General features: G+C 45.4%; 1 protein-coding gene across 1 annotated transcript in view; it reads left to right on the forward strand.

Moving 5' to 3' along the window:
• The window catches only part of sv2 (synaptic vesicle glycoprotein 2), a 78,931-nt gene that overhangs the window by 17,672 nt on the left and 34,963 nt on the right, over positions 1–26,296 (forward strand). Inside the window, exons 4-5 of the mRNA XM_070863962.1 lie at positions 6,175–6,296; positions 18,912–19,075. Coding sequence (XP_070720063.1) covers positions 6,175–6,296; positions 18,912–19,075 — 286 coding nt within the window. The remainder of the gene's footprint in view (positions 1–6,174; positions 6,297–18,911; positions 19,076–26,296) is intronic.

The raw sequence follows: 26,296 nt of genomic DNA on the forward strand, positions 1-26,296 counted from the left end.
AGTTACCTGCCTTTTGTCTGCCCCCTTCTTTAAACAGAAGCGTTACATTAGCTGCTTTCCAATCCGCTGGTACCTCCCCAGAGTCCAGAGAATTTTGGTAGATTATAACGAATGCATCTGCTATAACTTCCGCCATCTCTTTTAATACCCTGGGATGCATTTCATCAGGATCAGGGGACTTGTCTACCTTGAGTCCCATTAGCCTATCCAGCACTACCCCCCCTAGTGATAGTGATTGTCTCAAGGTCCTCCCTTCCCACATTCCTGTGACCAGCAATTTTTGGCATGGTTTTTGTGTCTTCCACTGTGAAGACCGAAGCAAAATAATTGTTTAAGGTCTCAGCCATTTCCATGTTTCCCATTATTAAATCCCCCTTCTCATCTTCTAAAAGACCAACATTTACTTTAGTCACTCTTTTCCATTTTATATATCGGTAAAAGCTTTTACTATCCGTTTTTATGTTTCACGCAAGTTTACTTTCGTAATCTATCTTTCCTTTCTTTATTGCTTTCTTAGTCATTCTTTGCTGTCATAAAACATAGACATAGAAACATAGAAAATAGGTGCAGGAGCAGGCCATTCAGCCCTTCTAGCCCGCACCGCCATTCAACGAGTTCATGGCTGAACATGAAACTTCAGTACCCCCTTCCTGCTTTCTCGCCATAACCCTTGATCCCCCGAGTAGTAAGGACTTCATCTAACTCCCTTTTGAATATATTTAGTGAATTGGCCTCAACTACTTTCTGTGGTAGAGAATTCCACAGGTTCACCACTCTCTGGGTGAAGAAGTTTCTCCTCATCTCGGTCCTAAATGGCTTACCCCTTATCCTCAGACTGTGACCCTGGTTCTGGACTTCCCCAACATTGGGAACATTCTTCCTGCATCTAACCTGTCTAAACCCGTCAGAATTTTAAACGTTTCTATGAGGTCCCCTCTCATTCTTCTGAACTCCAGTGAATACAAGCCCAGTTGATCCAGTCTTTCTTGATAGGTCAGTCCCGCCATCCCGGGAATCAGTCTGGTGAATCTTCGCTGCACTCCCTCAATAGCAAGAATGTCCTTCCTCAAGTTAGGAGACCAAAACTGTACACAATACTCCAGGTGTGGCCTCACCAAGGTCCTGTACAACTGTAGCAACACCTCCCTGCCCCTGTATTCAAATCCCCTCGCTATGAAGGCCAACATGCCATTTGCTTTCTTAACCGCCTGCTGTACCTGCATGCTAACCTTCAATGACTGATGTACCATGACACCCAGGTCTCGTTGCACCTTCCCTTTTCCTAATCTGTCACCATTCAGATAATAGTCTGTCTCTCTGTTTTTACCACCAAAGTGGATAACCTCACATTTATCCACATTATACTTCATCTGCCATGCATTTGCCCACTCACCTAACCTATCCAAGTCACTCTGCAGCCTCATAGCATCCTCCTCGCAGCTCACACTGCCACCCAACTTAGTGTCATCCGCAAATTTGGAGATACTGCATTTAATCCCCTCGTCTAAATCATTAATGTACAATGTAAACAGCTGGGGCCCCAGCACAGAACCTTGCGGCACCCCACTAGTCACTGCCTGCCATTCTGAAAAGTACCCGTTTACTCCTACTCTTTGCTTCCTGTCTGACAACCAGTTCTCAATCCACGTCAGCACACTACCCCCAATCCCATGTGCTTTAACTTTGCACATTAATCTCTTGTGTGGGACCTTGTCGAAAGCCTTCTGAAAGTCCAAATATACCACATCAACTGGTTCTCCTTTGTCCACTTTACTGGAAACATCCTCAAAAAATTCCAGAAGATTTGTCAAGCATGATTTCCCTTTCACAAATCCATGCTGACTTGGACCTATCATGTCACCATTTTCCAGATGCACTGCTATGACATCCTTAATAATTGATTCCATCATTTTACCCACTACTGAGGTCAGGCTGACCGGTCTATAGTTCCCTGTTTTCTCTCTCCCTCCTTTTTTAAAAAGTGGGGTTACATTGGCTACCCTCCACTCCATAGGAACTGATCCAGAGTCAATGGAATGTTGGAAAATGACTGTCAATGCATCCGCTATTTCCAAGGCCACCTCCTTAAGTACTCTGGGATGCAGTCCATCAGGCCCTGGGGATTTATCGGCCTTCAATCCCATCAATTTCCCCAACACAATTTCCCGACTAATAAAGATTTCCTTCAGTTCCCCCTCCTTACTAGACCCTCTGACCCCTTTTATATCCGGAAGGTTGTTTGTATCCTCCTTAGTGAATACCGAACCAAAGTACTTGTTCAATTGGTCTGCCATTTCTTTGTTCCCCGTTATGACTTCCCCTGATTCTGACTGCAGGGGACCTACGTTTGTCTTTACTAACCTTTTTCTCTTTACATACCTATAGAAACTTTTGCAATCCACCTTAATGTTCCCTGCAAGCTTCTTCTCGTACTCCATTTTCCCTGCCCTAATCAAACCCTTTGTCCTCCTCTGCTGAGTTCTAAATTTCTCCCAGTCCCCAGGTTCGCTGCTATTTCTGGCCAATTTGTATGCCACTTCCTTGGCTTTAATACTATCCCTGATTTCCCTAGATAGCCACGGTTGAGCCACCTTCTCTTTTTTATTTTTACGCCAGACAGGAATGTACAATTGTTGTAATTCATCCATGCGGTCTCTAAATGTCTGCCATTGCCCATCCACAGTCAACCCCCTAAGTATCATTCGCCAATCTATCCTAGCCAATTCACGCCTCATACCTTCAAAGTTACCCTTCTTTAAGTTCTGGACCATGGTCTCTGAATTTACTGTTTCATTCTCCATCCTAATGCAGAATTCCACCATATTATGGTCACTCTTCCCCAAGGGGCCTCGCACAATGAGATTGCTAATTAATCCTCTCTCATTACACAACACCCAGTCTAAGATGGCCTCCCCCTTAGTTGGTTCCTCAACATATTGGTCTAGAAAACCATCCCTTATGCACTCCAGGAAATCCTCCTCCACCGTATTGCTTCCAGTTTGGCTAGCCCAATCTATGTGCATATTAAAGTCACCCATTATAACTGCTACACCTTTATTGCATGCACCCCTAATTTCCTGTTTGATGCCCTCCCCAACATCCCTATTACTGTTTGGAGGTCTGTACACAACTCCTACTAACGTTTTTTGCCCTTTGGTGTTCTGCAGCTCTACCCATATAGATTCCACATCATCCAAGCTAATGTCTTTCCTAACTATTGCATTAATCTCCTCTTTAACCAACAATGCTACCCCACCTTTTCCTTTTATTCTATCCTTCCTGAATGTTGAATACCCCTGAATGTTGAGTTCCCAGCCCTGATCATCCTGGAGCCACGTCTCCGTAATCCCAATCACATCATATTTATTAACATCTATTTGCACAATTAATTCATCCACCTTATTGCGGATACTCCTTGCATTAAGACACAAAGCCTTCAGACTTGTTTTTTTAACACCCTTTGTCCTTTTAGAATTTTGCTGTACAGTGGCCCTTTTTGTTCTTTGCCTTGGGTTTCTCTGCCCTCCACTTTTCCTCATCTCCTTTCTGTCTTTTGCTTTTGCCTCCTTTTTGTTTCCCTCTGTCTCCCTGCATTGGTTCCCATCCCCCTGCCATATTAGTTTAAATCCTCCCCAACAGCACTAGCAAACACTCCCCCTAGGACATTGGTTCCGGTCCTGCCCAGGTGCAGACCGTCCGGTTTGTACTGGTCCCACCTCCCCCAGAACCGGTCCCAATGCCCCAGGAATTTGAATCCCTCCCTGCTGCACCACTGCTCAAGCCACGTATTCATCTGCGCTATCCTGCGATTCCTACTCTGACTATCACGTGGCACTGGTAGCAATCCCGAGATTACTACTTTTGAGGTCCTACTTTTTAATTTAGCTCCTAGCTCCTTAAATTCGTTTCGTAGGACCTCATCCCTTTTTTTTACCTATGTCGTTGGTACCAATGTGCACCACGACAACTGGCTGTTCTCCCTCCCATTTCAGAATGTCCTGCACCCGCTCCGAGACATCCTTGACCCTTGCACCAGGGAGGCAACATACCATCCTGGAGTCTCGGTCGCGGCCGCAGAAACGTCTATCTATTCCCCTCACCATTGAATCCCCTATCACTATTGCTGTCCCACTCTTTTTCTTGCCCTCCTGTGCAGCAGAGCCAGCCACGGTGCCATGAACTTGGCTGCTGCTGCCCTCCCCTGATGAGTCATCCCCCCCAACAGTACTCAAAACAGTGTATCTGTTTTGCAGGGGGATGACCACAGGGGACCCCTGCACTACCTTCCTTGCACTACTCTTCCTGCTGGTCTTCCATTCCCTAGCTGGCTGTGGACCCTTTCCCTGCGGTAAGACAAACTCACTACACGTGATACTCACGTCATTCTCAGCATTGTGGATGCTCCAGAGTGAATCCACCCTCAGCTCCAATTCCGTAACGCGGACCGTCAGGAGCTGGAGGTGGATACACTTCCTGCACACGTAGTCGTCAGGGACACCGGAAGTGTCCCTGAGTTCCCACATGGTACAGGAGGAGCATAACACCCGACCGAGCTCTCCTGCCATGACTTAACCCTTAGATACACTTAAATTGGCAACAACAATGTTAAAAGTTACTGACTGATATAAGAAGAAAAAGAAAAACTACTCACCAATCACCAGCCAATCACTTACCCCCTAGGCTGTGACGTCACCTTTGTTTCTTTCTTTGCCTTCTCCCTGTAGCTGCACCGGCACGCCTCTCGCCGACCCCGGACTCGCGCTGCTCCGAGCTCCCGCCTCCTCGACTGACTGCTCGAACTGCTCGACTCCCGCTGGCCTTTATAGGCCTCTCGCCGACCCCGGACTCGCGCTGCTCCGAGCTCCCGCCTCCTCGATTTTCCCAATCTTCTAGTTTCCCACTAACCTTGGCCACCTTATACGCATTGGTTTTTAATTTGATACTCTCCTTTACTTCCTTGGTTATCCACGGCTGGTTATCCCTTCTCTTACCGCCCTTCTTTTTCACTGGAATATATTTTTGTTGAGCACTATGAATGAGCTCTTTAAAAGTCCTCCACTGTTCCTCAATTGTGCCACCATTTAGTATGTGTTCCCAGTCTACTTTAGCCAACTCTGCCCCCATCCCACTGTAGTCCCCTTTGTTTAAGCATAGTACGCTCGTTTGAGACACTACTTCCTCACCCTCAATCTGTATTACAAATTCAACCGTACTGTGATCACTCATTCCGAGAGTATCTTTTACTAGGAGATCATTTATTATTCCTGTCTCATTAAGATAGCTTGCTCCCTTGTAGGTTCTGTAACATACTGTTCTAAGAAACAATCCCGTATGCATTCTATGAATTCCTCCTCAAGGTGATTTGATTTGACCAATCGATATGTAGGTTAAAATCCCCCATGATTACTGCCGTTTCTTTTTCACATGCCTCCATTATTCCCTTGATTATTGCCCGCCCCACCGTGAAGTTATTATTTGGGGGCCTATAAACTACGCCCACCAGTGACTTTTTCCCCTTACTATCTCTAATCTCCACCCACAATGATTCAACATTTTGTTCATTAGAGCCAATATCGTCTCTCACAACTGCCCTGATATCATCCTTTATTAACAGAGCTACCCCACCTCCTTTCCCTTCTTGTCTATCTTTCCGAATTGTCAGATACCCCTGTATGTTTAATTCCCAGTCTTGGCCCCCCTGCAACCACATTTCTGTAATGGCCACCAAATCATACCCATTTGTAATGATTTGTGCTGTCAACTGATTTACTTTATTTCGAATGCTGCGTGCGTTTAGGTAGTGTTTTAATACTAGTTTTTAAACCATGATTTTTAGCTTTGACCCCTCCTGCAGCTCCTTTATATTCATACATATTGTCTCTTCCTATCACCTTGTGGTTTACACTTACCCCAGTGCTACTCTGCTCTGTTGCCTCCTGCCTTTTGCATTCTTTGAAATAATGCCGTGGGATCTTTTACGTCCACCTGAGAGGGAGTTCGTGGATTTAACATCTCATCTGAAAGACGGCATTTCTGACCTGGATCTAAAATGTTCTTGTGTTATTATCGATGTTTGAGGTAGGTATACTGTGTTTGATCTGAGGCTGCTGGGTGGTCCCAGTACACTGTATGGTGGTGGGCCTTGTGATAACCTAACTCTGTTTGCCTCCTCAGTGTTGGTGGATCCTTACCGGTCATATTCTCCTATTTTTCGGAATTCCAACCCCGGAATAAAAGAGGCTCCATGGTCAGTGCCTTGGCCACCTTCTGGATGGCAGGAAACATTTTAGCTGCAGGTGGGTGGCGTTGCACGCACGAGGAAACGGAGGGCCACGTTCACCTGCTCCGTGTCCCACCTTGTTCCAGTCGGATTATCTTGCGTCCCTGGTGTTGCTCCTCGGGGCCCTATTGGGCAAAAGAGCTCCAGACTACCAGTGCTGTGAGTGCACCCCTGCTTGGGTGGGAGTTTGCACCTACCCCTGCCTGACTGATCAGTGCAAGGAGGAGGAGGGGGCAGTTAACCATCCACTCACAAGGCCACAAACTGATTGGCACACATGCCAAGCCCTGGGTTCTACATCCGCGGTGATGCACCAAGGGCTGGATTTTCGGTCTTCTGCCGCTCCCGTTAGCGCCCTGGAGTGGCGGCGGTAAGCACTTCCGGGTGAGGGGCCAGCCTCCAGCACCCCGCTGGGACTTTCGGTGCCGGTTTTGACTGGGTGCCAAGTATTATCGCCTGGGAGAGGCGAGCCAATGTGCAACGCTGCTGTTGGTAGCGCTGCGTAGCGCCCCCTGGTGGGACCGGCTGTGAAAGCGGGCGGTCTGAGCTGTAGCGGCAGCAGTGAGGTAAGTAATATGCATCTCGGGTAAGTGCGGTTGTTTTGTATTATTTTTTTACGATTTATGTTGTGATGTCGTGTGCAATGTATTGGGAATGTTTTTGGTGTTTTATTTCAGGTTTTTTCTCCCCAAGCCCCCCTCAAAGCGCTCCAAGGCCGGTTGTTTAGCTCGGGCTTTTCAATTACTCAGCTGGCCTAGCGCCCTAAGAGAGATGTGCAACTCCTCCCTTAGCGCTCCGCCCCACACTCAGGGCCCAGTTGCCCAATTTTGCTGACTGAGGTGCAAACTGTTCCCGGGCGCAAACTTTACCGCCCCGCCGCCATTACTGCCCCGAAATGAGCAGAACCGAAAATGCAGCCTCTTGCACTTAGACAATTCACCAAATGTGAGACAAAAGATTCCAGGGCAAGTCCTAGAATCATACAGCACTGAAGGAGGCCATTCGGCCCATCGTGCCTGTGAAAGCGATACTCAATAGTCCCACTTCCCTCAGTGCTTTCCCTATAGCCCAGCAAATTTCTCTTTTTTCAAATATATATCCAGTTCCCTTTTGAAAGTCACCATTGAATCTGCTTCCTCCCCTTAACATTAATTGACATCGCTCTCGTTGAGATGCATCTTTCCCCAACTCGAATGTCAGTACACAGCCCGGAATTTTCACCAGCGCTCTAACGTTTTATACATATCACGCATCAACCTAAGCTGCAAGAATCGCTACTGTTACCATATAATCAACACTGTTGATTGTGAAACACAGGACGCCCTTCACTGCTAAGTGGCAGAACCTGCCTTTGGTCCACATTCCTTTATGTCACTTGCTCGTTTGCCAATAATTCAAAACTCTTCCTGAATGTGCTCGTGGCAATTTGAAATTCAAATCATCAAAGTTATCCTGCACAACAACAACTTGCATCATTTATATTGCGTCTTGAATGCTGTAAAATGTCCCACAGGTTACATTCCATAGGATTACAGAGGATATATGGCACAGAAACGGGCCATTCGGCCCAACCAGTCCATGCCAGCGTTTATGCTCCAACCGAGCCTCCTCCCATCTTTCCTGATCTAAATCTATCAGCATAACCCTCTATTCCCTTCTCCCCCATATGCTTGTCTAGCCTCCCCTTAAATGCATCGATACTATTCGCCTCAACCACTCCCTGTGGCTGCGAGTTCCACATTCTCACCATTCTCTGGGTAAAGACGTTTCTTCTGCATTCCCCATTGGATTTCTTGGTGACGATCTTATATTGATGGCCTCTAGTTATGCTCTTCCCCACAAGTGGAAACATTCTCTCTATATCCACTCTATCAAAACCTTTCATAATTTTAAAGACCTCTATTAGGTCACCCCTCAGCCTTCTTTTTTCAAAAGAAAAGAGACCCAGCCTGTTCATCCTTTCCTGATATGTATACCCTCGCATTTCTGGTATCATCCTTGTAAATCTTCTCTGCACCCTCTCCAGTTCCGCTATATCCTTTTTATAATATGGCGACCAAAACTGTACACAGTGCTCCAAGTGTGATCTAACTGAGGGTGGATACAGGTTCAGCATAACTTCACTACTTTTCAATTTTACCCCTCTAGAAATAGACCCGAGTGTTTGGTTTGCTTTTTATTGCCTTGCTAACCCATGTCGCAACTTTTAGTAATTTGTGTATTTGTACTCCCAGATCCCTTTGTTCCTCTACCCCACCCAGGCTCGCACCCTCCCAGTAATAAGTGACCTCCCTATTCTTCCTACCAAAATGCAATACCTCACATTTATCTGTGTTGAACTTGATTTTCCATTTATATGTAATTTCTGAAAGTTTATTAATGTCCTCCTGTAATTTGTTGCAGTCCTCCTCAGTATTTACTAACATCCCCAATTTGGTGTCATCTGCAAATTTAGAAATTGTGTTTTTGATTCCAAAGTCTAAATCGTTAATATAAATTGTGAACAGCAGTGGTCCCAGCACTGATCCTTGTGGAACACCACTACCCACCTTCTGTGAATAGCTACCTTTTACCCCTGCTGTCTGCTTTCTGTCTTGAAGCCAGCTCGCTCCAGTTATGACCCGGATCAACTGGACCCGGCTCTGCAGTTAGTTAAGTCTTTCTCCGCCAGTTCAAGAGCACATTGATGCTACTTCTCGTCGTGGGATGGTGGATAATATAATAGGAGCAGTAGCTTACCAATACGTAAGTCCGTATTAACATCTTGGTCTAGTGAGGATATGAGAGAGACGAATACCTGGGTTAGGTTCGGTGGCTGGGATTCCGCAAGGGAATGTTAAGTTAGCAGGCGGTTATGCAATTTACGAAGCATCAGAGGTTTGTGTAAGAATAGTATCTAGTTTGGAGCCAGCGTGTCTAGAATCCAGTTGTAGAAGTGTGATATAGTATGATGCAAAGTTATCTTTACTATCGCCATAAACAAAGCCCACAATCCAGTGAGAATGACGTGGCATCGCCATCTACTGGTGGAGTAGCATAGGACACATAATCCCAGAATCGATAGGTCATAGAATCATACCGCACAGAAAGAGGCTTCTTGGCCCATTGGGCCTGTTCCCAGCTCTTTTCCATAGTCCCTGCAAATTTCTCCTTTTCAGGTATATATCCAATTACCTCCAGAAAGTCACTATTGCATCTGCTTTTACCAGCATTTCAGGCCGTGCAGTCCAGATCATCACTTCCTGAGTAAAATATTTCTCCTCATTTCTGTCCTGCCTTTTTTTGCCGATTATCTTAAATCTGTGTGCTCTGGTTACTGGCCCACCTGGCAGAGGTAACAGTTTCCCTCTCTCAAATTCCTTCATGATTTTGAACACCTCTATTAAATCTCCCCTTCGCCGCTGCTCCACAATCCCAGCTTATCCAGTCTCTACATGTAACTGAAGTCCCTCGTCCCCAATACCATTCTGGTAAATCTCCCTGATTATAATCGCTCAACCATCGGTGGCCGTGCCTTCAGCTGCCTGGGCCCCAAGCTCTGGAACTCCCTCCCTAAACCTCTCCGCCTCTCTATCTCTCTTTCCTCCTTTTAAGACACTCCTTAAAACCTACCTCTTTGACCAAGCTTTTGGTCATCGGCTGTAATTTCTTCTAATGTGGCTCGGTGTCAAATTTATTTTTTTTGTCTTACAACACTTCTGTGAAACCACCTTGGGATGTTTTACTACGTTAAAGACGCTATATAAATGCAAGTTGTTTACTGACATTGTCCACCTAGGTGTATAAACAGGCTTGCTTTCAGTAATTCTCCGGTATTCCGCACTGAGAACTGGATTGGTTAATAGATCGCAGACCCTGAGGAGTATCCTACTACTGTGTATAGATGACTAACTTGCTTATACTTTCTGTCAATGTTAATAAAAACCAGTAAGTTAATTTATCTCTGACGTCCGAATCTATATAATCTTCTCTGTTCTAACACTCCTATCCCATGCTCGCCTCGTGCTGCCACAGAAAGAAAGACTTGCATTTATATAGCGTCTTTCATGACCATGGACGTCCCAAAGCGCTTTACAGCCAATGATGTACTTTTGAAGAGTAGTCACTGTTGTAATATGGGAAACACGGCAGCCAATTTGCACACAAGCAAGCTCCCACAAACAGCAATGTGATAATGAGCAGATAATCTGTTTTTGTTCTGTTGATTAGGGATAAATATTGGCCAGGACACCGGGGATAACTCCCTTGCTCTTCAAAATAGTGCCATGGGATTTTTTATGTCCACCTGAGAGCAGACAGGGCCCTAGTTTAACGCTTGATCCGAAAGAAGGCTCCTCCGACAGTGCAGCGCTCCCTCAGCACTGTACTGGAGTGTCAGCCTAGATTTATGTGCTCAAGTCCCTGGAGTGGGACTTGAACCCACAACCGTCTGACTCAGACGAGTGTGCTACCCACTGAGCCACAGCTGACACTGAATTCCTCCTGCTGATATTTCTTCCCTTTAGCCAAGGGCTGGCATTGCTTCCATCCTTGTTTTGACACCGAGTCGTCATAATTCCACTTTTTTTATTTTTCCTTCTGCAGGTGTGGGTTTCCTTTTCCTCCTCTATTATGTATCTTTGCTTTTTAACTTCAGCTTTTCCACTGCTTTTTCACTCTCTGTCCCCATCTTTCTGGGCTCTTGTACCTCTTTCCACTCCTGTTTGTTTCTGGTCATTTACCTTGATTGCACCTTGAGCGGTCTATTTTTTGGTCTGGATTAAGAACATAAGAAATAGGAGCAGGAAACATAGAAAATAGGTGCAGGAGTAGGCCATTCGGCCCTTCGAGCCTGCACCACCATTCAATAAGATCATGGCTGATCATGCAACTTCAGTACCCCATTCCTGCTTTCTCTCCATATCCCTTAATCCCTTTAGCTGTAAGGGCTACATCTAACTCCCTTTTGAATATATCTAACGAACTGGCCTCAACAACTTTCTCTGTGGTAGAGAATTCCACAGGTTCATAATTCTCTGAGTGAAGAAGTGTCTCCTCATCTCGGTCCTAAATGGCTTACCTCGTATCCTTAGACTGTGACCCTGGTTCTGGACTTCCCCAACATCGGGAACATTCTTCCTGCATCTAACCTGTCCAATCCCGTCAGAATTTTATGTTTCTGAGATCCCCTTTCATTCTTCTAAATTCCAGTGAATATAAGCCTAGTCGATCCAGTCTTTCTTCATATGTCAGTCCTGCCATCCTGGGAATCAGTCTGGTGAACCTTCGCTGCACTCTCTCAATAACAAGAATGTCCTTCCTCAGATTAGGAGACCAAAACGGTACACAATATTCAAGGTGTGGCCTCACCAAGGCCCTGTACAACTGCAGTAAGACCTCCCTGCTCCTATACTCAAATCCTCTCACTATGAAGGCCAACATGCCATTTGCTGCCTTCACCGCCTGCTGTACCTGTATGCCAACTTTCAATGACTGACGTATCATGGCACCCAGGTCTCGTTGCACCTCCCCTTTTACTAATCTGCCACCATTCAGATAATATTCTGTCTTCCTCTTTTTGCCTCCAAAGTGGATAACCTCACATTTATCTGCATTATACTGCACCTGCCATGCATTTATCCACTCACCTAACCTATCCAAGTCACCCTGCAGCTTCTTAGCATCCTCCTCACAGCTCACACTGCCACCCAGCTTAGTGTCATCTGCAAACTTGGAGATAGTACATTCAATTCCTTCGTCTAAATCATTAATGTATATTGTAAATAGCTGGGGTCCCAGCACTGAACCTTGTGGTACCCCACTAATCACTGCCTGCCATTCTGAAAAGGACCCGTTTATTCCTACTCTCTGCTTCCTGTCTGCCAACCAGTTCTCTATCCACGTCAATACATTACCCCCAATACCATGTGCTTTGATTTTGCACACCAATCTCTTGTGTGGGACCTTGTCAAAAAGCGTTTTGAAAGTCCAAATACACCACATTCACTGGTTCTCCCTTGTCCACTCGACCAGTTACATCCTCGGCCCCTTGAGCCTAGTCTGCTATTCATTGAGATTATGGCTGATCGTCTACCTCAACTCCACTTTCCTGCACTGTCCCCATATCCCTTGATTCCCTTAATATCCAAGAATCTCTCGATCTCCGTCTTGAATATACTCAAAGACTGAGCCTCCACAGCCCTCTGGGGTAGAGAATTCCAAAGATTCACCACCCTCTGAGTGAAACAGTATCTCCTCATCTCTGTCCTAAATGGCCAAGCCCTTCTTCTGAGATTTTTCCTAACCAGCTTTATTCTCACTTTATCTACAACGCCAGTTTCCATGGGCAGACCTGCACCACCTGTGACCTGTAACTTAACCTCACGTACAAAGTGATTGGGTTCGAATGCCAGATAACAATCTGCTTTTGGCTATACCCCAGAATGAGTACGGGTGTCCACGCCAAATGCAACATGTTATTTGTTAAACAATGTAAATTTATACAGAAACATAGAAAATAGGAACAAGAGTAGGCCATAAGGCCCCTCGAGCCTGCTCCGCCATTCAATAAGATCATGGCTGATCTGATCATGGACTCGGCTCCACTTCCCTGCCCGCTCCCCATAACCCCTTATCCTCTTATTGTTTAAGAAACTGTCTATTTATGTCTTAAATTTATTCAAAGTCCCTTAGACTCTCTGAAGCAGCGAATTCCACAGATTTACAACCCTCTGAGAAAAGAAATGTCTCCTCATCTCAGTTTTAAATGGGCGGCCCCTTATTCTAAGATCATGCCCTCTAGATCTAGTCTTCCCTCATCAGTGGAAACATCCTCTCTGCATCCACCTTGTCAAGCCCCCTCATAATCTTATACATTTAGACAAGATCACCTCTCATTCTTCTGAATTTCAATGAGTAGAGGCTCAACCTACTCAACCTTTCCTCATAAGTTAACCCCCTTATGATCTGTGACCTATATACCCGTATCCTTCAATACCTTTGGTTAACAGAAACCTACCAATCTCAGATTTAAAATTAACAATTGACCCAGCATCAACTACCATTTGTGGACGAGAGTTCCAATCTTCTACCACCCTTTGCGTGTGTAGAAGTGTTTCCTAACTTCACTTCTGAAAGGCCTGGCTGTAATCTTTAGGGTATGTCCCCGAGCCCTAGATTGCACTAATTATACTGAGACCAGGCAGCTTCCGATCAAAGTAGACCATGGGAAATGCCTTGGAGAAAATCCCAATCTGTTCTGAACAGGATGGTAACTGAGCAGTTGGGAAGTGGGAAGCAACGATTTATCCTGTCTTGGGGAACTGTTTACTCGCTTAGACCTGACTCCAAACCCATTGTATTATTTATTTGCTTTAAAGGCTGTGGAAATTGTGTACAGTTAGCTCAAGTACGCCACCATCCACTCACTCTATCTATAACCTTTCAAAACAAAGCACGCAGGAAATCCTGACATTAAAATATAACCCTAGCAAAAATTCTTACAAAAGAATATAATACAGAACTATTTTATAATGATGTAGGCTGGGGCCTGTGTCCCTCACAACTGCCATATTCACTACTCCTTGAAACTTTCCCCTCTTATAGGCCCCAAGTTTCCACACACGGCAAAACAGGCGCCCCTCCGAGCTGGGCGCCCGTTTTTCGCGCCGAAAACGGCGCCTGAAAAAAACCGCGCTATTCTCGAGCGCTTTGCAGCTCGATGTCAGCTTGGCGCGGCGCCCAGGGGGCGGAGCCTACCACTCGCGCCGATTTTGTAAGTGGGAGGGGGCGGGTACCGTTTAAATGAGTTTTTTTCGTGCCGGCAACCCTGCGCGTGCGCGTTGGAGCGTTTGCGCACGCGCAGTGTGAAGGAAACATTGGCACTTGGCCATTTTTATAGTTCTTTGTAGCTGTTGAATTTTTAAAATTTTTTAATAAAACCACATTGCCCTTCCATGATCAGCACTGAGGCTTCTTGCAGCAGTGAGAAGGCTGCAGGAAGCCTCAGAAGTTGAGGCAGCCGTTTCCTGACGGCCTCCCCCCCCCCTCCCCCCCCCCCCGCCGTCGGGAATGGCTGCCTCAACTTTTGAGGCTTCCTGCAGCTTTCTCCCTGCCTCCCCCCCGCTGCGGTCGGTCGGGCCCTCACTCCTTCCCCCCTGCCGTCGGGAACGGCTGCCTCAACTTGTGAGGCTTCCTGCAGCATTCTCTGTGCCTGAAGCACCTTCACACAGGTAGGAAGATGGTTTATTTAATCTTTTCTTTGCTTATAAATTTTTATTCAGGTTGGAATTATTTGTATAATATTTGTATAAGTATAACTAAGGATTTATTGTAGAATGTAATGACTTCCCTTCCTCCCCCTCCCCCCCCACCTCGATCCGGACGCCTAATTTGTAACCTGCGCCTGATTTTTTAATGTGTAGACAAGGTTTTTTCAGGCCTACAAAAATCTTCACTTGCTCCATTCTAAGTTAGTTTGGAGTACGTTTTCACTGTGGAAACTTTGAAATCAGGCGGACACGCCCCCTTTTGAAAAAAAAATTCTGTTCCAAAGTGAAACTGTTCTACATGACTAGAACTGCAGAAAACTTAAATGTGGAGAATTGCGATTTCTAAGATACTCCGTTCTCCACCAGTTGCTCCTAAAAATCAGGAGCAAATCATGTGGAAACTTGGGGCCATAGTGTCAGCTGTGGCTCAGTGAGTAGCACACTCGTCTGAGTCAGAAGGTTGTGGGTTCAAGTCCCACTCCTGGAACTTGAGCACATAAATCTAGGCTGACACTCCAGTGCAGTGCTCAGGGAGTGCTGCACTGTCAGAGGTGCCGTCTTTCGGATGAGGCGTTAAACCGAGGCCCCGACTGCTCTCAGATGGATGTAAAAAATCCTATAGCACTATTTGGAAGAAGAGCAGGGGAGTTATCTCCGGTGTCCTGGCCAATATTTATCTCTCAATCAACATAACAAAAGAAGCAGATTATCTGGTCATTATCACATTGCTGTTTGTGCAAGCTTTCTGTGCGCAATTTGGCGTTTCCCTCATTACAACAGTGACTACACTCCAAAAGTACTGCATTGGCTGTAAAACGCTTTGAGACATCCTGTAGTCGTGAAAGGCGCTATATAAATGCAAGTCTTCATCTTTCTAAGCTCCACACATGCTATCCTACACTCAATCTCCATACATTCTTTCATCGGACCGTAGAACTGTAGAGCTCCTTACTTCCCTCAGTCTTTCTATATGCTTCATTAACTGCAGATTCATCTTGCTTTTATTCTTTTGAACTTGATAGTGTCCTGCACTGTGGATCTCGGCCTTTTATTCGCCTTAATAATAAGGAAGAAGCTCTGAGATTTTGCTGAAGATTGTCCCTCCTCCCACTGCTACTTATGTTGGTAAACCTGCCTGTTTGACCAAGGGAGGGTGCAGAGGAGATTTACTAGGATGCTGCCTGGAATGGAGAATCTTAGCTATGAGGACAGATTGGATAGGCTGGATTTGTTCTCCTTAGAACAGAGGAGGTTGAGAGGAGACCTTATTGAGGTGTGCAAAATATTGAGGGACCTGGATATAGTGGATAGCAAGGGCCTCTTTCCATTGGCGGAGGGGTCTATTACGAGGGGGCATAGTTTTAAGGTGGTTAGTGGAAGGTTTTGAGGGGGTGGGGGGGGCTTCTTTACTCAGAGGGTTGTGAGGATCTGGAACACTCTTTTAAGAGATGGTTGGATGGGCACTTAAAGTGCAGTAACCTACAGGGTTACAGACCTAGAGCTGGTAAGTGGGATTAGACTGGATGACCACTTGTTGGTTGGTGCAGATATAATGGTAAGTACTGCAGGGAATAGAATATGGCCAGGGTGGTGATCTGGTCTAGTTTTGATTGCCTGGATGGGTCGGAGAGGAATTCTCCCAGATTTTTTCTCAAATTGGCCTGGGTTTTTATCTGGTTTTTGCCTCTCCCAGGAGATCACATGGCTCCGGTTGGGGTGGAGTGTAGAATGTTTCAGTGTAAGGGGTGTCGCAGTTGTGTGGGGCGGACTGGTTGGGCTGGGTGCTCTTTACCTTTCCGCCATTGTTCATTATTCATAGGTTTATATGTAACCTTCAGGGCTGCTGACCGAGGGCCGTGCGGCTCTTTGTCGGCCGGCGCGGACACGATGGGCCGATATGGCTTCCTTCTGCGCTGTAAATTTCTATGTTTCTTTGGTTATCTGCCCAAATCTCTCCTTATGGGGTTCTGTGTCAAATATTGTTTGATAACATTCCTGTGAAGCACCTTGGGATATTTTACTACATTAAAGACGCTATACAAATGCAAGTTGTTGGTACTTTTTTAAAAAAGTACATCCTTTACAAATCTCAAATAGAATAGAGAATAATGCAGAAATCTGAAAATCCCTTCAGCTCATCCACCCTATTTGAGATCTCCATTTTTCATTTAATTTAATTTCATTATCTATTTTTATTACAGAAATATGTGGTATGTTGCGTTTTTCAGTTTAAAGTGCTAGCTTTGTACAGTTCTATAAAAATCTCTAAATCCTACCCACCTCCTCCATGCAGCCTGCTTTCCCACGTGCCTATTACATAATTATTTTTTATCAAGGTCATTTGAAGGTGTGTGTGAAGCAGGGGTGCCAGACCTCATCCCTCGGGTTTTAAATGCTCATGAGGGGAGCAGGCTAACTGAGATCAGTCAGTCTTCAAGTCTGGTGAAGACTAAGCTTAGACTCTCATATCAGTCCAAACCATTTTTAAACACAGACTGACTGGTGGAGGTGGGTTGGATTTAAAAAACTGCACAACAGGAGACAAAACTAAGTTTGCGTATGAGAGAAACTTTACAGAATTTTACTTTGAAAGCTGCCTTTGTTACGTCTAGACTTTACTATTCCAACGCACTCCTGGCTGGCCTCCCACATTCTACCCTACGTAAACTAGAGGTGATCCAAAACTCGGCTGCCCGCGTCCTAACTCGCACCAAATCCCCGCTCCCATCACCCCTTGTGCTCGCTGACCTACATTGGCTTTTGATTAAGCAACGGCTCGATTTCACAATTCTCCTCCTTGTTTACAAATCCCTCCATGGCCTCGCCCCCCCAACCCCCATCTCTGTAATCTCCTCCAGCCCCATAACGCTCCGAGATACCAGACCTCCTCCTAATTCTGCCCTCTTGAGCATCCCTGATTTTAATCGTTCAACCATTGGTGGCCGTGCCTTCTGTTGCCTGGGCTCCAAGCTCTGGAACTCCCTGCCTTAACCTCTCCACTTCTCTACCTCTCTCTCCTCATTCAAGTCGCTTCTCAAAACCCTACCTCTTTGATCAAGCTTTTGGTCACCTGCGCTAATTTCTCCTTATGTGGCTCAAATATTTGTCTCCTAATACTCCTGTGAAGCACCTTGGTATGTTTCACTACGTTAAAGGCGCTATATAAATACAAGCTGTTGTTCTGTGGTAGAAATGGAGGTACTGGGCACAAACTGGATTCTTTTTGGCCAATCTTCTCATGAAAAGTAGCGATGAGTCTCTCCTAATTGCAAACGAAGGGTTTGCATCAATACCATAATTGGCAGAAGCCTGAAAACTGCCTGCCCTCTGACCTGGAAAACATGGGGTGACTCGCCACTATATGGCACAGACATGCCTCTCGCCCAATGTAATACTCTCGTTTTTCCACATGCAGTAAAGCTCCACCAATTAATCCACTTATCATCGGCGGTCCCTCAAAACGAGGATGACTTGCTTCCTTCCACACCAAAAAAATGACGAGTTCACAGGTATTTCGATGAAGGACCCGAACTACATCCTGAAGGGTGGAATTTGCCTGTGCGTGGATTTTTTTAACGTGGGGTGGCTGTTGGGGTGGGGTGCACACCAGCCACCACACGGGCTTGACAGAGCTAGGCCTTGGTCCAGGATTACCCAGCTCTGCTGCACGGACCCAATAGTCTTCAGTTTAACACTTTTAGTATGAATAATGTTCAAAGTGTCACTGATGAAAATATGTGTCCGATTACAAAAGAGTAGCAACTCAAACATGGAATTAAATCATTTTACTTCAGAATGTAAATTTAAAACTGATCCCAAAAAATTAAGGGGGGGGGTGAGGGGAAGGATGTTTTTCAGAACAGGAATCGAGGTGGCAGAAAGAGGAGTTTTATTAGTTTGAGCAGGTCTCTATTTTCAGAATAAGGGGTCGCCTATTTAAGACGGAGATGAGGAGGAATTTCCCCCCTCGGGTTGTGAAACTTTGGAATTCTCTACCCCAGAGAGCTGTGGAAGCTGAGTCATTGAATATATTCAAGACCGAGATGGATAGATTCTTGAACTATAGAGGAGTCAAGGGTTATGGGGAACAGGCAGGAAAGTGGAGTTGAGGCCAAGATCAGATCAGCCATGATCTTATTGAAGGCTCAAGGTGCCAAATGGCCTACTCCTGCTCTTATTTCTTATGAGCAGCTTGATTGTGTCTTGTAGAAATGCAAATTGATTTTCTTTGAGTTTGGAAAAAAAAAAGTGGCGTACATTATCATAAAGTTTAAAAATACAATTTGCTTTAGTTGGAAGTGTTTTTAATTCTCTGTAAACTGATTGGTTGCCCTTGACTCTATAACCATGGCCTAACACTGTGGCGCTCTCTCTGTCCTCAGGCCTTGCCTGGCTGGTTATTCCCAGGACCTCGCTGGCTTTCCAACTGGGCTATGTGCACTTTCAGAGCTGGAGGCTCTTTGTGATGCTGTGCTCAATACCCAGTCTGACCTCCGCGCTCGTCTACGCTGTGGGAATGCCCGAGAGCCCCAAGTACCTGATGGAGGTAAGAACGTGTCACATTTTAACTTATTTTTGGCAGTATTTGGTGTGCAACCAAAAATGGGATTTTTAAGAAAATTTGGCGCTCTATCTGCACATTATTAAAACTCATGTGTAAGTGTACATTTCCTGTTGGCATGATTTTTGGTCACCCTTTTATGTCAACATTTAACATTCAAACTGTCTACTTAAACATTTAGAATATAAATCCTGTACGTAACATTTACCTGTAACACTTATGTTGCGGGCTTGGGCCAGTAGGGGGTGCTGTGGAGGGTTTCTGAAATCTGTCTGTCTAAGATTCTCTTTGAGATCTTTGATTCCAAATGATTTGCCCTTGACCCAAATTGGTAACCATATCTGTCTGCTTCTGCTGCTGTACAAATACAGGCATCTGTGTCCTTTTCTTTCCAAACTTCCATTAAAAAAAGAAAGACTTGCATTTATATAGCGCCTTTCATGACCACCGGACGTCTGAACGCGTTTTACAGCCAATGAAGTACTTTTGGAGTGCAGTCACTGTTGTAATGTGGGAAATGCGGCAAACAATTTGCGCACAGCAAGCTCCCACAAACAGCATTGTGATAATGACCAGATAATCTGTTTTTGTTATGTTGATTGAGGGGTAAATATTGGCCAGGACACTGGGGACAACTTCCCTTCTCTTCTTCGAAATAGTGCTGTGGGATCTTTTACGTCCACTTGAGAGAGCAGATGAGGCCTCGGTTTAACGTCTCATCCGAAAGACTGCAACTCCGACAGTACAGCGCTCCCTCAGCAATGCACTGGGAGCGTCAGCCTGGATTTGTGTACTCAAGTCCCTGGCCACGGCTGACACTTGCCTGATGTCTTACTATGTTGTTCAGTTTGAATGCTCTATTGTCTATGCTGGTAAGAAGTATGTGTTCATTCGTAAAGTCAGTCAAGTTAGCTTAGGAACTATGATTACATATATGTGGGTGTTATATATATTAAGTATTTAATAAGCAAATCAATGAATTAATTCATAAAGAAATTAGCTATAACCTCAGGCTCCCAACACCGTTGCCACCTTTCATTTAAAATAAAAACAAACCAATCAGTCACCGTGGGCAATGCTGTAGCACTTGGCTCTTGTCAACAGTTTGGGTAAATCCATGTAGCTGGTCTTTCTATTTATTCTCGGCATGTGGGTGTTGCTGGCAAGGCCGGCATTTATTGCCCATTCCTAGTTGCCCTGAGAAGTTGGAGGTAAGAGTTCTCCTTGAACCGCTGCAGTCCGTGTAATGAAGGTGCTCCCACAATGATGTTAGGGTAGCGAATTGACTGAGTGACTGTGAAGGGATGGCTATGCATGGTGTGTCAGCTCAGTGGGCAGCACCCTCGCCTCCGAGTCAGAAGGTTGTGGGTTCAAGTCCCACTCCAGAGACTTGAGTACATAAATCTAGGCTGACACTCCCGGTGCAGTGCTGAGGGAGTGCTGAACTGTTGGAGGTGCCGACTTTCTGATGAGACGTTAAACCGAGGCCCCGTCTGCTCTCTCAGGTGGATGTAAAGATCCCACAGCATTATATCAAAAAAGAGCAGGGGAGTCATCCCTGGTGTCCTGGCTAATATTTATCCTTCAAAAACAGATAATCTGGTCATTATCACATTGCTTTGTGGGAGCTTGCTGTGCACAGATTGACTGCCGCGTTTCCCACATTACAACAGTGACTAACTGCAACAGTATTTCATTGGCTGTAAGGCACTTTGAGACGTCTGGTGGTCGTGAAAGGCGCTATGTAAATGTAAGTCTTTATACATGTCCAAGTTCGCATGGTGTGTAACTTGGAGGTTGATGGTATGCCCATGACTTTGCTGTTTTTTGTCACTGGTGACAGAGGCTGTGGGGCTGGGATGTGTTTCCCAAGTAAACTTGTTAAATGAATGACAGCCATAGGCTGCTATTGCAGTGAATCAGTTCGTTCAGTGTGGATGTCAGACTGAGATTTCTTGTTTCATATCCACATCTCTCTTGATGGTGAGTTCTCTAACTGACCCATTTTGATTTGAAGGTGGAGGGAGGGGCCTTGGCAAACGGAGCACCCACCACAGAAAGGAAGTGGTTCCTAACTGTTAACGACCTAGTAGAACAGGGAAGTCAAATTGTTTTGTTGTGAACGGACCAGCGATTTCCACAGCACTATATTGGCATTTACTCTGAGTGTTTGAAGTGCAATATTCTATTCATAGGATCAGAAGGATGGCCTTCGGCCTATTGTGTCAGTGCTGGCCCATCGAAAGAGCAATCTAATTAGTCCCACTCTTTCTCCATTGCCCTGCAAATTTCTTCTTTTCAAGTGCATACGCTATGAAAGTTACTATTGAATCTGCTTCCACCACCCTTTTCAGGCACTGCGTTCCAGATCACAACAACTCGCTGCGCAAAACGTTTCTTCTCATCACCACCTAGATTTTTTCCCAATTATCTTAATATATGTTCTCTGGTTACCGACCCTCGTGTCAGTGGAAACAGTTTCTCCCCATTTACTCTAGCAAAACCCCTCATCATTTGAACGCCTCTATTGAAATTGCCTCTGCACCTTCTCTGCCCCAAGGAGAGCAATCCCAACTTCTCCAGTCTCTCCACGTAAGTGAAGTCCCTCATTCCTGGTACCATTCCGGTAAATCTCCTCTGCACGCTCTCGCAGGCTTTGACATCCATCCTAAAGTGTGCTGCCCAGAATTGGGCACAGTACCCTAGCTGAGGCCTATCCCATGATTCATAAAGGATTAGCACAACTTCCTGACTTTAGTACTCTCTCTCCCTCTGTTTACAAAGTCAAGGATCCAGCATGGTTTCTTAAGTGCCTTATCAACTTGCCATGCCACCATCAAAGATTTGTGTATGTGCACCCCCAGGTCTCTCTGTTCCTGCACCCCGCTCAACATGGTCCCATTCACAACAACAACTTGTATTTATATAGCGCCTTTAATGTAGTAAAACGTCCCAAGGAGCGTTAAAAGACAGAATAAATAAATTTGACACAGCCACATAAGAAATTACGGCAGATGACCAATGGCTTGATCAAAGAGGTAGGTTTTAAGGAGCATCTTAAAGGAGGAAAGAGAGGTAGAGAGATGGAGAGGTTTAGGGAGGGAGTTCCAGAGCTTGGGGCCCAGGCAGCTGAAGGCACGGCCATCTTTCCTCTCTTTCCCCCCCCCTCTCTCTCGCCCTCTCGCTCTCAAGCCCCCCCTCGCGCCCTCTTGCGCTTTCGCTCTCTTTTTCTTTCTTTCATCTGTTACAGACATTCCTTCTCCACCCGGAGACGTGTAATATCCTGGGCGAAGTGATAAACCGATTATCAATTAAAACAAGTTGAGGAGGCCACCTGACTTGTATTACAGGGTACCAACCTCTTGTGCGAGCTGATCTCCACCCAGCCAGAAATAAGTCCATCTCTCTTCTGAAGGAATTCAGTGAACCAGCATTCATGCACGAGCTGGCAGCCTGCTCCACGGGTCCATTATTCTCTGGACAAAGAACTGCCCCCAGCCTAGTTCTGCTGTTGCGTAACTTGTAAGTGTGACCCCTGATCCTCCCTAATCTATTCAGTTGTCCACGTAAACACAATCTAGTCCCTTCATTGTTTGATAAACATTGATCAAATCGCCCCTGAATCTACCATTTTCTGGATTGTACAGTTCCAACTCTATAAGTCTATCTGGATAGCAATCAATCTTGTAGCCTTCCTCTACAGCTGGAATAGGACATTCGGCCCCTCGAGCCTACTTAATAAGATCATGGCTGATCTTCTACCTTAACTCCACTTTCCTGCACTATCCCCATATCCCTTGGTTCCCTTAATATCCAAAAATCTATCGATCTCACCCTTGAATAAACTCAACGACTGAGCCTCCACAGCCCTCTGCGGCAGAGGATTCACCACCCTCTGAGTGAAGAAATTTCTCCTCATCTCAGTACTCGACCCCTTATTCTCAGACTGTGACCCCTGGTTCTAGACTCCCCGGCCAGAGGAAACATTTTCTCAGCATTAACCCTGTCAAGCCCCTTTCGTATTTTATATGTTTTAATTAGATCACCTCTCATTCATCTAAACTCTCAGGAATATAGGCCTAGTCTACTCAATCTCTCAAAGGGTGATGCCCTCATCTTAGGAACCAGTCTAGTGAACCTTCGCTGCACTCCCTCAATGGCAAGTATGTCTTTCCTTAGGTAAGGAGAGCAGAGCTGTACACAGTACTCCAGGTGTGGCCTCACCAATGCCCTGTATAATTGTAGTAAGACTTATTTATCCTTGTATTCTAATCCCTTTAATCTCTAAAGCTAACATACCATTACCTTTCCTATTTGCTTTTTGTACCTGCATGTGAACTTTCAGTGATTCATGTACATGAACTCCCAGATCCCTCTGAATACAAACATATCCCAGTCTCTCTCCATTCAACAAATATTCTGCTTTTTTGTTTTTCCTTCCAAAGCCTCAATTGTCCTCCACAAGTGAAGAGACCAAAACTGGACACTCTATTCTAACTGAGGCCTGACCACGGTCTTGGACAAGATAGTGACTTGTCCTCTGAATGCAATGCAGCACCCAGTTCTCTCATAAGCAGCTTCTTATGGGGACCAGGCCATAGCCCGCTGACTCCCAGTGCGTAGGTTCCAGTGAACTAATCATAGACAGTCCCTCGGAATCGAAGAAAATTTGCTTCCACTCTTAAAATGAGTCCTTAGGTGGCTGAACAGTCCAATACGAGAGTCACAGGTGGGACAGATAGTCGTTGAGGGAAGGAGTGGGTGGAACAGGTTTGCCACACGCTCTTTCCGCTGCCTGCGCTTGATTTCTGCATGCTCTCGGCGATGAGACTCGAGGTGCTCAGCGCCCTCCCAGTGAACTAAACGCTCTCCATCGCTCCCAAACTTTGGGGGAAAAAATTCCCATTTGTCGAGTTCCAAGAGCCAATCGAATGGAGAAGGCATTGACGGTCGCCATGTCGATCTGTAACCCACTTTCCATCAGCAAATTGGAAAGGGGCACTGAACGAGCAAACCCACTAGCGGACCCTAGGATGAGTACTCCTGGGATGAGTTAACTTCTTTTTTGTTATATATGCAGACTATAGTTATACTCTGTAGTCACTAGATTGGTTGTATAAGATGGAGACTTCTTTACCTGATGTACTATCAATAAGGTTTACACTGTGTATATACTATGCTGGCACCACTAGAGGGTGCAACTGGTGGAAACTGGGGTTTCCTGCCCTAGTGGCAGGGGCTGTATAAAAGGGGAGCCACCATGCTTGTGCCTCACTCTGGAGTTACGAATAAAGGACCAAGGTCACTACAGTTTGAGTACAACACATTGCTTCGTGGAGTCATTCATAAGTACAATACAGATATAACAGTTTTGAAATGCTTACCACAGGAAAAATAGCCAAAGCACTGCCAGGGGGCGAGAGCACAGCGAGCGCTGAAGTCTAATCAATTTTGTGCAAAATACGTGGTTAAGTGTTGGATTGAATTGCTGAATGATTAAATAGGCTGGGATACACTGATTTGCAAATTGACGATTGTTAAAAATTAATTTGAGTGAAATCCTGATTCAAGCCTTGGCCCTTGTGTGTTTGGTTCTTTTCTTCACCAGTGCAAATTATCCAAAGATTCAAAGGCATTTTTCTCGCATTTTTTGTCTTCAGTACAGTTAGAAGGACAACGGCTACTGATATTTCTGGGCTTGTAACCCCTGAATAAGATGGCAGCGATGTGGCAGTCAGTAAGGCCCCCGTTAAGGTGCCTTCACTGTCTAGACTGGATGCAAATGTAGCAGAGTTGATTTACAAAGCTCGGTTATCTGATCCATAAACCAGTCAGCAGGTGGTGCTAGTCCAACCACAGCACCAGCCTCTGCCTCTTGGACGCAACTAAGGATTAGGATATGAGCTAAGAGCACTATGCTAAGGGAAGGCCTGTGATAGGGTGAAAGGCAGGAGAGATTAAGAAACAAAAGGGATGATGGTGCGAGGCAAAGGAAGATGGTAATGGGACAAGTTAGGTCCGTGCAGCAGAGCAGGTCTCCAGTCGGTCCTGGTTAACCCTCGCCACAAGGCCTAGCTCCGTCGAGCCCGTGTGGTGGCTGATGTGCAATGGTCACCACACGTTAAAAAAAATCCACGCACAGGCATCTTCCACCCCCTCAATTGGAGTTCAGGACTGGAACATCATGTCCTTCATTAAAACATCTACGAACTCATTCCTTTTGGTGTGGAAGCAAGTCATCCTCATTTGAGGGACTGCGTATGATGATGGTGATGAAGAGCTGTTACAATTCTAGAATAATACAGCACATGAGGCCATTCGGCCCATTGTGCCTGTGCTGTCTCTTTGAAAAAGCGATCCAATTAGTCCCACACCCCTGCTCTTCCACTATAGCCCGGCAAATTATTTTCCTTTTCAAATATTTATCCAATTCTCCTTTTGAAAGTTACTATTGAATCTGCTTCCACCGCCCATTCAGGCAGAGCGTTTCAGAACGCGCCGAGCAAAAACGTTTCTCCACACTTCACCTCTGGTTTGTTGAAGTGTAGTCGCTGTTGTAATGTAGGAATTTCAGCAGCCGATTTGTGCACAGCAAGCTCCCACAGACAGCAATGTGACGACCCAGATAATCTGTGTTAGTGATGTTGATCAAGGGATAACTATTGGCCTGGACACCGAGGAAGAACTCCTTCTTCAGAATAGTGCCATGGTATTTTTTACGTCCACCCGAGAGAGCAAACGCGGTCTGGGTTTAACGTCTCATCTGAAAGACTGCACCTCAGACAGTGCTGCACTCCCTCAGCACTGCACTAGTCAGCCTAGATTTTGTGCTCTAATCTCTGTACCATCAGATGGGTTACTGTTGGATTTGGCCGATTGTGTTCAGTCCAGTTTTTCAATGTCTGCAGCATTCTCTCTCTTTCTCTCTCTCTTTCTCTCTCACACACAACTTTGAAATTGAAATCTACATTACATAACTCTTGCTATTAGCTTCAGTTACTTAATTATAGCTTGGATATTTTATTGGAGTGCTCCTCTCCAAATTTAAAGGTTAGTCGTAATTATAAAATGATAATTTGCCATCTTTGTATCAGCATGGTTGGCAAAACCAAGCTTGCATATTAAAGAATCAATATTTGACATTTGTAAGCTAAAGTTTGATTGAACAGAATAAAGATTATCTCGTTGGCTGCTTTTGCCATGAAA

Source organism: Pristiophorus japonicus, chromosome 21 (genome assembly GCF_044704955.1).
Source record: "Pristiophorus japonicus isolate sPriJap1 chromosome 21, sPriJap1.hap1, whole genome shotgun sequence".
Lineage (NCBI taxonomy): Eukaryota > Metazoa > Chordata > Chondrichthyes > Pristiophoridae > Pristiophorus > Pristiophorus japonicus.